This window comes from Nanorana parkeri, unplaced genomic scaffold (assembly GCF_000935625.1).
Source record: "Nanorana parkeri isolate BGI_ZX_2015 unplaced genomic scaffold, ASM93562v1 scaffold1915, whole genome shotgun sequence".
Classification (NCBI taxonomy): Eukaryota; Metazoa; Chordata; class Amphibia; order Anura; family Dicroglossidae; genus Nanorana; species Nanorana parkeri.
In genome coordinates this window covers 188,779-203,837 of record NW_017308183.1, presented here as the reverse complement: position 1 = coordinate 203,837, position 15,059 = coordinate 188,779, and the positions used below count along the sequence as shown (strand labels likewise).

Below are 15,059 nucleotides of genomic sequence, written 5' to 3'. Positions count from 1 at the left end.
GGTCACTTGTTTTTTATTTACATTTTTTCAAATTTTTAAAATATATTTTATTTTTATTTATTTTTTATAAACTTTTTAATTATTTTTATTCATTTTTTATTAAATATTTGTTACTCTACTTTTAGGGGCTATTGGGAAATATTAGGGGTCTAAACAGACCCCTGATATTTACCTTTTAAAATAGAAAAAGAGATTGAGGGACACAGAGTCCTCAATCCCTTTTTCTCAAGCCCCTGTTTGATAACCATAGCCTCAATTATGAATAAATGGGAAGTGATCCACATCACCTTCTGTTCATTCATAGTTATAGTAAACACACAATTCCCTGTTCAGAGGATTCCTGTTCATTGATATGAACAGGAATCCTCTGAGTGTTACTGTTCATTCATAACTTGAGAAAATTGTGTGTTTACTATAACTACAACTATGAATGAACAGGAGGTGATGTGGATCACTTCCCATTTATTCATAATTGAGGCTATGGTAACCATACTATGTCCTCAATTATCTACAAACCCTCAGTGATCACAATGTGTTTTTTTGCTTGCTTTCCTTTCTGACAGCTCTCACAAGAGGCTGAGCGAGCGGTGCAGGGAGAAGAGCTCAGCCTCCTGTGACAGCGCAAGCTTTCTCACAGCGCTCTCCTCCTGCAGTACTCGGCCGGCTGTCAGTTTCTCTCCTCCCTGCTGGGACACAGAGCAGCTCCCAGCGGGGAGGAAAGAAACCTGGGATGCGCCGTTGTATCAGCAGAAAAATTGCACTTTCGGCATTTAGCCAAAAGTGCAATTTTCGGCCGATATGTTTTGGCGGCCGATATATATCGGTGCATCCCTAACTTTACCAGATCGTAGAAGCGATCTGGTGACAGCTGTGTCACCAGAATTGCTTCTACTGTAAAGCCGGCTGCTGGCTCTACAGGTATGAACAGAGTTCCAGCGGCTAAAAACCGCCGGAAGTCTGTTCAACCCTTTGAGGATTCATGATAGGATTATCCCGTCATGGGTTGTGAAGGGGTAAAGGGCAGTTTGGAAGGCATTGCCTCCCTTAGGGAGATGAAACAGACAAGTGCTCTTAGGCACATGATCTCTTTAATGCACCCTTTGCTGGTCTCCCCACCTGATGGGAACGGTACCTGGGCATTAGTCTCTTTCAAGTCAACAAGATACTATATCATACACTTAAATCCTCTGTTAATCTGAGATTTCAGGAATCAGCATTTAAACTACTCACTAGGTAGCACAGGACCCCTCAGATGCTCCACTCTGATTCTGTGTCCTCCCAATCAGTGCTGGCGCTGCAGTGGATACCAGGGCAATCTACTCCACATTTTTTGGTCATGTCCCAGACGCAAACCTTTCTGGTCGGCAGAAACATCACCCAGATGTTCACAGACGTTGTGTTTCTGTGGGATCCATGGGATCCAGCTTTCTTCCTCATACACCATAACTCTATCCCCAGGAAGTCGTACAAAAAATATCTGTGCTACCACATTTGCCATGAGTTGTATGCAAAACTGGGCATTGAAGGGGCTTTGTCCTGCTTCCACAGTTCTGGTAAAGCTGGTCGAACCATTTTAAAAAGGTAAATCCTTCCAAAGAGTGAGAGAGAAAGGCACTGCCATAGCTCCAGTTCCCTGATTATTTTGTAATTAAGGTGATACACTGAGGAAGGTGTCTTTCCCACCTTGATGCCTAGGTAAGTTTTATGTCTCGATGTGCCACCCGTAACAACATATCCCTGCTCCATGCCTTCTGTGCACTCTGTGAGAGGCAGTATCTCACTTTTGGAGAAATTAATAAGAACATCATCCTCTGGGCGGGAAGTAAATAACAGGGGTTCCAGGGATAAGTTAAATAATAGAGGGGACAGTGGACTGCCCAGTCTCGCTTAGCGTTTACGGTATCTGCAAGGAGTATGAGATGTGCCCCCTACTTTCTTCAGAAGTTTGGCGGATTTCAGAGGCGAGCGCCAAGGCAGAGGGATCTTGGAGGGAGACCCTATGTCTTAAAGGCTTTATGTTTTTTGGCCACCTCAGTAGAGTAATCGGCTAATATCAACTTCCAGGTATTAATTATTTAACTGTAGCTTTATTATCTAGGGTTTGGTGGATCACGAGTGGCCTGTTCAATAACTTGTTTGTTAAATTAAATAATTTAAATTAGATTAAGATTAAGTTTGTGGAAGTGATATTTTTGCAGAACATCAATTCTGTCAGCATAATTAAGGAATCGCACCATCACTGGTCTGGGTGCAGCAACCTCCTCCCTGGGTGGTCCCTGGCTGTGCCCGCATTCCACCGTGCATGGCGATGGTAGGCCCAGTTCCTCCGGTATAGTAAAAGCACACAACTTACTCAATGTTGCAGGTTTGTAAGTTTCTGGAAGACCCACAATTCTAAGGTTGTTGCGTCTGGAATGATTTTCCAGGTCATCCAGTTTAGCATGTATAGACTGATTCACTGACTCATAGTGTGATAGTTTTGCTTGTGCTTCCAATAGATCATCCTCTAGGGATAATATGCACTGCCCTGCTTCTGTGAGAGAACAAGCCTGAATGGAAAGGTCTTGCCTAATTTGAGACAGCCCTTGTTGAATCGCTGCCTCTACTGCCGACTTGATAGTGGACCTTAGTAATCTGGCTACCGCCGCAGCAGTTCGGGCATGTGCTGCGTTTGAGTCCAGATCCACTGCCGAGGAGGTTGGAGAGGGGCTGCGCAGCCGCGCTCTGTGTGTGGCGTCCGCCATCTTGTCCACCCTTGCTCCGCGAGTGTCCTCCTGATCATTCATGCCGGAGCGCAATCCAGATCTCCCCGCCAACAAAAAACGGTCTATGGCTAGGCTCTGTGCGCCCACGAGTACCGTGATTGTGGCAGGGATTCGTTGAGAGCCAAAATTGTATCCGCTAGTGATGGTGAGGACGGAGCGCCGCTACCTCGCTGCTCCTCACATGGGTGCCGGAACTGGAAGTGACCTTCCTGTTTCTAATTAGCTTTCTCTTTCTGCCCTCTGCTTGGCTGTGTATCTCTGTCTTTATGTTGTCTCTGGTCCTTTCTTTTCTTCTACCTAGGGATGCACCGATTTATCGGCCGCAAATGGCACTTTTGGCATAATGGCGAAAGTGCAATTTTCTGGCCGATACAGCGGTGCATCCGTGTATTCTCTCCTCCCCGCTGGGGGCTGCTCTGTGTCCCAGCGGGGAGGAGAGAAACTGTGACAGCCAGCCTCCTGTCGCAGAGCGGTGTGTGGGCGGAGACAGCCCGCGCTGTCACAGGAGGCTGAGCTCTCCTCCCTGCACCGTTTGCTCAGCCTCCTTTGACGGCTGTCAGAAAGGAGAGCCAAAGCAAACACTTAGCGATCAGTGATTGCTGAGTGTTTGTACATAATTGAGGACATGGTATGTTTACTATAGCCTCAATAATTAATGGGATGTGAGCTACATCACCTGTTCATTCATAGTTGTGGTTATAGTAAACATACTATGTTCTCATGTTATTAATGAACTGGAGCACTCATAGAGGATTCCTTTTCATTAATAACAGGGGCAGCAGATAAAGAGATAAAGATATGAAAACATTAAAAAGTTTATACAAAGTAAATGAAAAAAATATTTTAAATAAAAAAGGTAAAATAAAAACATTTTCGGTTTTGTCCTGACTTTTTTTTTTTAATTTCGGTTTTGAAATTTGCATTTCGGTGCACCTCTACTTCTAACAAGACATGTTTCTAACATCAACCCCTGGGTATGCTTCAAGAAATGAAGGTTTGAAGCATACCCAGGGCACCCTGTTAAATCAAGGATAACTCTATTAAGAAATACACAGTGATATTTCCTTTTGAAATATAAGTAGACGCAATGTAAATTTTGCCTTTTTTGTTTGACTACCTTTCCAGTGCTGACTAGCTTGTTCCCAGGGTCTTGAAATGTGGTTCTTTTTTGTTGGTATTACTCGTTTTTTCCTAGTATCTATTCTCTTTGCCTGTTTGTAATATACAAAACTTTTAAATAAAGTATTAAAAAAATAAAATCTAAAGGCCAATTTTTTCTTTTTTTTGCACAGAGCACAATTGACACATTGAATATGGGTGTGGATCAGTTTGAAAGTGAAGTGGAATCTTTATCTGTACAAACACGGAAAAAGAAAGGCGACAAAGATGTGAGTCTACATTTTTAAATAAACAAACAGTAAATCATACATAGATTTTATTGTATTGTTTTTGTATACACCCTTGAAAGTTTTAATATTTTATTGTCCTAGAACACTGATATACATTGGTTTTAATAGCAGAATATGAAATTGTGACCGTGCTGTATATTTGCTGTATAACACACAGTAATATGAAAGTAGGAGTAACGGAGTACTGTTACGATAGTAATAGTAACCACCAGCATTGATGTCAGTGGATGTGATTATATTTGATTCTTTTTGTGTCAGTGACTGCAATAATAACCCCCAGCATTGGTGTCAGTGACCACAATAATAACTCCCACTTTGGTGGTCATTAGCATGGCTGTTAATCCCCTTTTAACACCACTTTATTCATTGAGTGTCAGTGCCAGTGTCATCTAACCCCCACACCACTTTGATGGTCAGTAGTAGTGCTGTAACCCCTCCCAAACACACGTGCATACACAGAAACACATAGTCAGTGAAAGTGGAAACTTTCTCCCCCCCTCCTCCTGCATTGATGGTCAGCGTCAGTGCTGTTAGCAACTGCATTGTTGGTCAGTGGCGGGGTTTTGTTTTTTTTTTAATCCCTCCTTAGTGTTTACTCACCTGATTACTCACTCCCATGCTGCTTTCTCTCCCTGATGATGTTAGGCTGAGTCTATACTTCTACTTTTGGGCAGAGCTCACTTGCCTGGCAGTGTCTGCTTCATTTCAGTGCTGGGTGCAGAAACGCATTAGGGCATTAGAATGCTATTTCTTGTAAAAGTGAAAACACAAAATAACTTAGACGTAAACATCCCCTTCAAAGCAGTATTACCGGTAGTAGTAGATGAATCTTTAGCGGTAATTTCAGCCTTGAGCCTGTGTGTTTTTTTTAAATATTCAAATTTTATTGAAATTTTTCACACATAACATTACAACTTACATTGTAAAAACCGTCAGGCCAACAGGCTGATAATTGCACATTTTAATATTATTTCATCCTCCGTTTATTACCGGCCAGAGTCTGTGTTTTAATTCGATTAGCCTTGCACATCTGGACATTAACATTGTTGTTTTAGGTCATGTTTGTGTAGTTTGGGTTCTGTGCTCAGTGTCATTGTGCTGCTGGAAGGCAGATCTCCATTTGCTCATGTTTCTTGGAGATTACAAAAAGGTTTTCTTTTAGGATTTCCCTCCGATTTACTGCATTTAGTCTATCCCCACAAGCCTTCCAGGACTTGCTGCAGGGAAGCATCCCCACACCACCATGCTTCATGGTTGGAAGGATGTGCAATGTTTGGCTTACACCAAATATGGTATTTAGTCTAATGCACAAACAAGCTCTATCTCTCCTGTATATTGAAGGACACTGTGGAGATTATGAATCTCTAACCAGTGGATTGTAGCACCACCATCAGGAGTAGGACATAGGCACAAAATCACAGGCTAGCAGTGACCTGTGACGATGGTCTGATTGCCTTTCTCCAGGGCAGCTCAGTTTTTTGCCTCATATCAATGAGTAAGGACCTGAGCTCCCTGCCTTCAATCTTAGTTCCCTTTTTGTTTTGCAGAGCTTTAGTCTTTTTTTCTTCAAGACCTTCAGTCAAAACCTGAGCTGGGTGACACACTGGATAATATAGATTATTGCTCTCCCCCCAGCTCAGCCAAGGAGTGCATGCAGATCCCTAGCTACATGCAGATTTAGCTGCAACAGCATTATCCTGGATCTAAGGGCATCCTGTGAGTGTTCCTCACTGGGGCAAATATGACAGAGTGACTCATTGCTCAGTTAGTGTTTCCATGTGAAACAGCATCTGAAGGTGTCCTATCAGGGGAAGTACCCTCTTTCTCAGGCTATGACAAATATATACACCACCTCCTCTCCCCCTTACACCTCCTAGGTGGCTGGAGTGGTTTATGAGTACACGTTTCCCCTGTGTTTGTGTGTGTGGTGCTGTACACCCTTAGCAGGGAACATGTATGTCTTGTGGTCTGGTAAACCTGTTTCTTTGTCGCCAGGTGAGTTGGCAGCCCCCTTGCTCCAACCAGTGGAGGCCTGCTTTGTCTCTGGCAGTCCCTTATGGCACATGGGGTTCCTCCCTCTCTCGTGAATGGTAGGTGCTTACTGGGGACTGTGAGGTCCACATAGTGAAGGGACTCCGGCTCCTGTATAGGGCCTAAATACATGGCCCTGTACATTGATCCCTCCTGCAGGTTCATGCATCCATGGTCGTGCACTCCAGTAATTGAGGCCGTAGCTTGTGGCTTAATGTGCTGAAAACCGCAGCTGGCATGTGATATGGGCTGCTGTCCTTACTGTAGCCCCTTCCATTTGGTCTGAGGGTGGAAGTGCACCGGTGCTTTCTCTGAGTGCAGGCATCTGTGGCCAGATGCTCTAGTAATTGAAGTAGCGACTTGCAACCTTCGGCACCAGGAGGTATGACTGCCATGTCACATAGGTCTGCTGCCCTTACTGACATCACTTCTGATGTGCTTTTCTTTCTTCTCAGAGCTCAACTGTCTGAGTTGGCCCAAACCTGGCCCTTAGTATGTTAGTATGTTAGTCTGCCTAGTACCTGGCCTTCCAAGTTCACCAAGCCTTTGGATGGGACTTCTTAAGATGGGGGGGGTGATCAGGTAAGGACGTTTGTTGTCCTTGCAGACTTTTGATTTGCCAGCATTTTTGTTGATTGGGTGCGGGAGGTTTTTTTTACCTCAACCTACCTCTCTCTCCTCACAGATAGCAACAACTCCTGACCTCAGTTCCTGCTGTGGATCGTTTCAGAGGTTTTCTTCTCCGACCTGTTTGGAGTGTCCTATCCAAGACGGGCTTCTGTCCCATCTTGGACCTATGGGCTTTGTCTTTTTTGGGCAGAGTTGTCCACTCGGAATCTAGTTGGTCTGTCTTTGCTGTTCATCCTGGAGAACATTCTCGCTTCTGGGTATATAAGGAAGCGTTTTAGTTCGTGCCCATGTTTTCTGTTGCATTGTCGATTTCTTCATCTTGTTGGGGGCCCACAGTGCCTTCAGTGGGTGATCGTCCATTTGGCTAGATATTCACCCCTGTAACAGCCCTACTGTGTTCTTGGGAGCATCCACTCTGTAAATGTCTGGAAAGCCTCTGGTTGGTATGTCAGTTGGCGCAGGCCTTGGCTGCCAATGTGGATACGCTGCCTAGACCTTACAGAGGTGTACATTCCAAATCTTTGGATGTTGGAGCTGTCTCTTCGCTGCAATCTCTGAATCTCACTGTAGAGGAGGATTTTCATTTCTCCTTCCTACGTCTACTTCTTCCTACCCTGTGCCTCTTCCTCATCGGCTCCATAGGTGCGCGAGGACCATTTTGCCATCTTCTGCACACTCGTCCTAACAACAAGGTTGTGGAGCCTTATGCTTTTGTGACAGATGTCTTTCTGTATTGGTGCTCTCATGCTGCTGGAAGCTAGGGTGGCTACTTCAGTGGGACCTGCTATTGCAGCTGGATGGTTTGCTTTACCTGGTGCAAGGTAAGGAGCCTTTACCTTTTGACCATAGTCCATGGGGAGGTTCTTGACCTTTTTTTTTTTACTTGTTCATAAGTACCGTTGAAGGATTGATTTGGTGCAGACGATCCTACTCCAAAGTTAGCCAGCCTTCCAGTCCATGTTTTAGTTTGGTATTGTAGCTGTACTACCTCCTGTGACTTCAATTATTTATACATTTTGTATTTTTTTTTGGGGGGGGGGTTGCAATTATTTAAAAGCATCAGGAATATTCCCCTTTCTGACCTTTTTACAAGGTTGTTTTAGAGGTTACCTTCATCTCTACTAGGCAAGTTACTGCACAAAGTGATTTTGAGCGACCAGAGAAAATCAGACATCACTTCCCTATATTCACAAATACAACAAAAAAACATACTCAATGGGGCTTTTAGGATGTCATACCCGGAATGAACGGAACATAACACGTCATATCACAAATGACACATAGGTTTTTATAATATTTATTGAAATATAAAATTCTTTTAAAATATCTTTAAAAAAAAGTCCAATGATAATAAAATATACACCAATTGCAGCTCCCAATACAATTTATACCATGGCATGTTTCATTTGTGATGTGATGTGTTTGTGTTCCGCTCATTCCAGGTATGACACTTAACAAAAAAACATATTCAATGGGGTTTTTAAGTTACTGCACTGGTGGCCTTGTCCTGTACAGTTTCCCTTCTGATAATACATTAGGGTGCCCTGGTGTGGAGGCCCAATGTTTCCTCACGTCCTGATATGGTCTCAGATTTTTCCACATCTTCCAGAACTTGGTTCCTTCATTCCCTGTCCTCTGTGACAACCCTGAGGAAATTTGGGGCAGCCTGTGAGATATCTCACAGGGAGATGCATAGGACCGACCTGCCACAGGGCTGGTTTGTGACAGTATATCCCCACACCAACATGGTACCCATCTGTTTGGAAAATAGTGCTCTGACATACTTCACCTGGCAGGTAAGTATGCTCCCCTTGATTTCTACACTTAATGGTGTCTATGGGGAGTAATATTTGAGCACTTTTCTCATTTATTTATATGTGACGTATGACTGGCAGAGAAGTAACAGCTGCCACCATCCTCTCTCTCTGATTGAGCTTTCAGTCAGCCTCCTCTCCCTCCTCACACCTGGCCTTCTGAGGTGATGTTGCTTCTTATGTAGCAGCTGTGTTCATATATTTATTTATTAAAATTTGGCACAGTGACTGCAGTGTTCAAAAGCCGTCCCATCTGTAAAGGAGAGGCAGGACTTTTTCTATGACAGAGTGCCACTGATTCCTCTGTCATCAGTGGCCACTCTATGTGCTGTGTGTGGGTCTCTGCTTCTGAAGTGGCATCGCCAGTGCGGCTTTCCAGGCTTTTTATCAGCACAGAGGATGTAGCGGCTGCACTTTGAAACAAACTCGTTTCTCTGGGGGTGGTAAGCCTGTTTGGACCCCCTTCATCTTTGGTGGGTTCAGGTTTGTGGAGCTGGGGCATGGCGGACCCTGTTAAGGGGAGCGGTGCTGGTGCAGTGGGCACTGAGGTGGGCTGTGCAACATGTGGGTCAGTTTGTCCCTGTCCTGGGTCGGGCTCTATTTTTCCCACCTGTAAAACCTCCATCCAGTCCTCCTGTGGGTGTTCGTATAACCCAAAGGTTTCAGTATTGCTGTGTCCCTTAATGGACTTCTATGTTCCCTCATGTAACCCAAAACCTGGACCAAAATGTGCATGGTGTTTGGCTACCAGACACACAGTTAGCGTTTCCTGCCTTCAGAAACTGCTAACTGCTTTTTTTTTTATCTCATGGATTCTGGTAGGTAGACTTGCACTGAGAGAAGAGAATCAGCAAAGCTCAAACATTGTACAGCATTGCTAAGCAAATCTTGCATATGCAATTCTCAAATATAGTTTGGGATGTTACAGGTCAGTGCCTGTCTGATGAAAGCAGATATTCAGTTGTGGGAGTATTGCTTGGAGCTATAAGAATCTGGCTAATAAGTTATAGCCAAGTGTCCTAGGTGAAATATACTTTAGTCCAAGCCACCATGTAATTAATGTTTTCGCCTTTTTTTTTTTTCTTAAGAGAAGGGTATTTATTTGTGAATTGTGCATTCTCTTTTCCATGGCACCTTCTATACCGGTGTTAGCAGAAGCAAGACAGGATCGAGGGATTGAAGCGGCATATAGAGAAACATAGGCATCACATTCGAATGCTAGAAACCATCCTGCGAATGTTGGATAATGACTCCATCAATGTGGACGCCATCAGGAAGATTAAGGATGATGTAGAATACTATGTGGACTCTTCCCAAGAACCTGATTTTGAGGAGAATGAGTTCCTATATGATGACCTTGATTTAGAAGACATTCGTAAGTGTCAAATTAAAAACAGTAAATTGATTCATATTGTTCTTACATGTGTTTTTACTCGGTGACCCTGTTGTAAACCTAAAACTATGCATGCATGGAAGCGTGAGTGACTGAAAAGTAGAGACTAGACTTTGTTGCTGGGAACTTACAAAGAATTATGGGATTTATTATGTATTGTTTTTATAGATGCGTGCTCTTAGGCCATCACCCTTCCCGGTAAGCCCTCGTTCACACCTGAACGTTTTGTAGCGCGTTCTACGCTCGACGAACGCTCTACAAAACGCTCAAAAATATAAATCCCATTGTATTCAATGGTCTCGTTCCCACCTTGGCGTATTTCCGCCCGTCCCTAACGCGCTACAAAACGGCCCACGCCTGAAAAGGTACATGTACTACTTTGGGCCGTTTTGTTGCGCGTTTCCATTGGGATACAGCCAAGTAGCCTTCGGAAACGCGCGACGAATCGCGGTAAAAAAAAGCGCGACGGTCGCGCATATGCAATACGCCTAGGTGTGAACGAGACCTTACAAGACTGCAACTGGTGAAGTCAGAACTGTTATACATTCCTTGCACTTCTAAAACAAGTCTAATACACCAGCTCCTAGCAGCTTTCTATTCTCATAGAATGACATTAATGCATTTAAGCCGTGTTACAATACTGTTATAAATAGAGAGCTCATGGTTGTTTAAAGGAGAACTATGGGGTGAGTAAATTACACTCATCCGCAGTTAGAGTCGACGTGTGACATTGAAACTATCGCACCTCGGCTCTATTGATCGAGAAGTGAGCGAAAACATACCGCTCATAGGCTCACATCCCGATCATCTCCCTGCAGAGAGCGGTGACTGTCAGTCACAGCTCCCCGAAGGGATTCCTTCCTCTCCAATCCTCCAGTGCGGACTGGAGGGACAGATGGGGGAGGGGGCGGACACTGCTAGCTCTGCCTCTAAAGAGGCAGAGCCAGCTGTTAATCAGCCAGCTGGGTGGATGGACAGTATTGTTGGGATCCGTCCCAGCTGCAGCGGTCTCAGCATATAGTGACCAAATGCTGAGTTTTGTGTCACTGGTGGACATTTTATTGCTAAATATTTTTTTTAACTACATCAAAAATATTTACAATATTGCTTTAGAAACATTTAATGTGAAAAAATAAAATCACAGAAATGTGAAAGTAAACTTTGTGATGCTAAAAGAGAAAGTGAGGGTAAAACTTACCAATGGGGACTAAGACATTTGTATAACTTTTTGATATTTTGTTTTTGATTGGACAAGGGTTAAAGGAGAACTATGAGGTGAGTGCTTTTCACTCACCTCATAGTTCTAGCCGACCTGTGACAATGAGACTGTCACAGGTCGGCTCAGTAGATTGGGAAGTAAGCGAACACATACCGGCGTTCGCTCACTTCTCGATCTTGTCACGGCTCTCTGCCGTGACGGGAGGGACTGGATTCCCCCTCCCCACTCCAAACCTCCAGCGCTGACTGGCGGAACGGACGGGGGAGGGGGCGGGTACAGCTGGCTCTGCCTCTAGATAGGCAGAGCCAGCTGTAACTCACGCAGCTGGGCGGATCCATAATTGTGGATCCGCCCACATAATTGTCGGGATCCACTTCAGCTGCGGCGTCTCAGTATACCGCGAGCTGTTGCTCGCGTTATACTGCGGCGTCTCAGTATACCGCGATCTGCAGCTTAGGGTGACTGGAGGATGCTAGTTTGTGTCCTCCCGTTACCCTAAGAAGAACTATGGGGAAAAGCCCTAACCTCCTTTAATGCTCTTTCAGGTCTTTATTATTGTGTCCCGGCTGGGAAAGGTTTCATTACAGCACATAAATCAGGTTAGCCTGTTTTCAAAAGTACTTGCAGGCCTGTGACAGTATATATACAAAACAGGCGTCTATTAGGATCTGCAGAAACCACCATCTCTTCCTGGTCAATACTTGGTAGAACCACCTATGACTTTTTGCATGTTTGTTTTGGCACAAGTGCTCTACATCTGTCAGGATGGATGGGGATCCACAGAAACTTGGTTAGATGGTGATCTGGGTTTGACTGTGTCATTTTTAAGAGATTTAGGCCCATGGTTTTAAAGCAGTCCAGTATATCAGCTAGCAGTTAAGGGTCATTATCCAACTTGATGGTGAACATTTTTAGTACAATAATTGGTCTTTTTGTGTGAAATTCTAATGGATGAAAGCTTATTGTCTATATTGCTGCCCACTTTTCCTTCTTCCACCCTCATAGGTTGATCCTTCTGCCTTCCATGTGTTCTTCTCACAGGTAAAGCCTAAACCTGTTCTCACTCCTCTTTTAGTGTTTGGAAAAAGACAGATTCAGGTTAAGTGGTGCTTGCACTGTTTGTGGAAAATCCCTTTGACAAATATTCTTCTTTTTGGGATAATAATCTGTGGCTCAGGAGCTTTTATTGTATGTTGGAATTGTCTGACATTCTTTTAGGTGTTTTCAGCTCAGGTTTCTCCCTTTTTTTCGTCACTGCTTATTCCACTATAGAGCAGTAGGAACATCTTGGGCTTCTGGACATTTGACTTCGGCCTCTCAGATGTACAGCTGTCCCACCTGGTCATTTGTTTACACAGTCATCATGCTCTATAGTATGGACAAGATGACCTATGCCTCCTTTTGCCAAAAGGTCTTGTAAGCCTTTGTGTAATCAGGCCTATCACTACCTGGCAGCTGTGCCTGTGAGGTTTTAAAGTGAATTTCACTCCCTTGTTTGTGACTGCTTTTTGATACCCCAGTGCCCCCCCCATGAATGCAGAGAAATTTGTATTTAAATAACATGCATACAATATGTTTTCCTCATGGTACCCATACACCTTATGACCATCACAAGACTTTGGCTTGCAATGGTCGTAAGCTTATTAAAAGCTCGTACGATCTGCCCATCTTGGACAGGCAGATCGTACTTGCGATCATCGAAAGCCCGCCCCGCTGAGGGGCGGGCTTCTGATGACCGCAATGCATAACGGGCAGTGTGCGCGTGCGCACACCGGCCCTTTCCGCAGCTGTCAAACGAGCAGGCTAGAAACCCGCCGACAATCGTACGATTCTCGGCAGGTTTTCGAGCATGCTGGTTCGACAAAAGACGTGCGACCGTACAGTAAAAACGGTCGCACGTCTTCGTTCACACTGCTCGATTCTCGTACGATCGCGGGATTTCCCGTGATTCTCGTACGATCGCGGGATTTCCCGCGATTCTCGTACGATCGCGGGATTTCCCGCGATTCTTGTACGAGAATCGAGTAGTGTATGGGCACCTTTAGTTTAATGGGTGGCACAGGTCCTCCTCCCCCCAAGGTAGTTTCTGTGATTACCAGGTCTGAGTTAAAGGTTTATGAATCCTATGGTTACCTGAATTTATCCTTTGACTGCTAGCTACTCCTTAGAATGGCTGACTCTGCAGAGGGATATGCCTAGTAGGATGGGACAAGCCTTTTGCTCCTTAGCATCTAATCCCCTAATGGTAAGGCTTTTTCCCAGTTGTCTGTTGTTTTCCTCACTGAACTATTGCAAAAAAATATTATTTTGTTATTTGAGGAACACATACCATGCGTTAAATTATTCATTCATTTAATTATTTTTTTTAAATTTGGTGCTATTACTCCCATGGTCATGAGCCTTCCTCCTGCACATTGTCCACACCATCTTAGAGAGCACTGCCTATTAGTTTTGCCAATGCTCCTACTCCCTGTTATTGCACAGCTTACCTTCAGCACAGGATGACTTTAACCCTTTAAACTCTGCAGTGTTCTATCATGAGTTCCCTATTTGGGGACCACCTCACTCCTTTATGGCAGATCATGGGAACAAGGTGAGTGGGTCTAGGGGCCTTGTCAGCTCACTTTCTGCCATTGGCTTTGGGACAACATATACCCTGAGGACTCTTGTCTGGATTGATCTCTATCTGCAGTCAGAATTCAGAATCGCTCACCTCCTCTGAGATCTCCATTACTCCCTCAGGCCCCCCTTTCTTCTCTGGTTAAGGCAGGGAAGAACTCTCAGCTGCTATGTCTGAGTTTATAGGGAAGCTTTCAGTCATGTTGGAGGCTTCAGAACGCAGGGGCTGCAGAGGCCCCCCACCTCCCCTGTTGATTCTCTTTCAGATTCTCTCCTCATGGACGCTACACTCCCGGTGAAAGAGGAGGAGGAAGAGACCAGGAGGACACTGCATCTGAGGACTCAGTACAGTTTTGGGCTCATTCTGCCAATGTCTCTCCTAAGCTTAAGGACACCACCATGCACACATGGCCTAGGTTCACCAGCATGGGGGTCACTAAAAATGCCCAAACCTGCTAGGACCTCTCCTGTACACTTGCTCATAGAGCACATTTTGCATGGTGTCTTGCATCACCATGAAAAACCTTCTCCCTTCTAAGTGTTTTGCCCAGCAATACTGTGTGTGTGTGTGTGTGTGTGTGTGTGTGTGTGTGTGTGTGTGTGTGTAACTCGAATAATTAGAATATCGTGCAAAAGTTCATTTATTTCACTAATGCAACTTCATTACATGCAAAGCAAGATAGTTCAAGCAGTGATTTGTCATAATTGTGATGATTATGGCTTACAGCTCATGAAAACCCCAAATCCACAATCTCAGAAAATTAGAATATTGTGATAAGGTGCAATATTCTAGGCTCAAAGTGTCCCACTCTAATCAGCTAATTAAGCCATAACACCTGCAAAGGGTTCCTGAGCCTTTAAATGGTCTCTCAGTCTGGTTCAGTAGGAATCACAATCATGGGAAAGACTGCTGACCTGACAGTTGTGCAGAAAACCATAATTGACACCCTCCAAAAGGAGGGAAAGCCTCAAAAGGTAATTGCAAAAAACGGATGTTCCCAATGTGCTGCATCAAAGCACATTAATAGAAAGTTATGTGGAAGGGAAAAGTGTGGAAGAAAAAGGTGCATAAGCGGCATCGATGACCGCAGCCTGGAGAGGATTGTCAGGAAAAGGCCATTCAAAAGGGTTGGGGACTTTCACAAGGAGTGGACTGAGGCTGGAGTCAGTGCATCAAGA

General features: G+C 44.4%; 1 protein-coding gene across 1 annotated transcript in view; it reads left to right on the top strand.

Annotated features, from left to right (window-relative positions):
* CNOT3 (CCR4-NOT transcription complex subunit 3) overlaps positions 1 to 15,059 on the top strand; it is a gene marked incomplete at its 5' end in the record, with an annotated part of 216,828 nt that overhangs the window by 61,351 nt on the left and 140,418 nt on the right. Inside the window, 2 exons of the mRNA XM_018572047.1 lie at positions 4,058 to 4,153; positions 9,802 to 10,024. Of these exons, the coding sequence (XP_018427549.1) occupies positions 4,058 to 4,153; positions 9,802 to 10,024 (319 nt within the window). The remainder of the gene's footprint in view (positions 1 to 4,057; positions 4,154 to 9,801; positions 10,025 to 15,059) is intronic.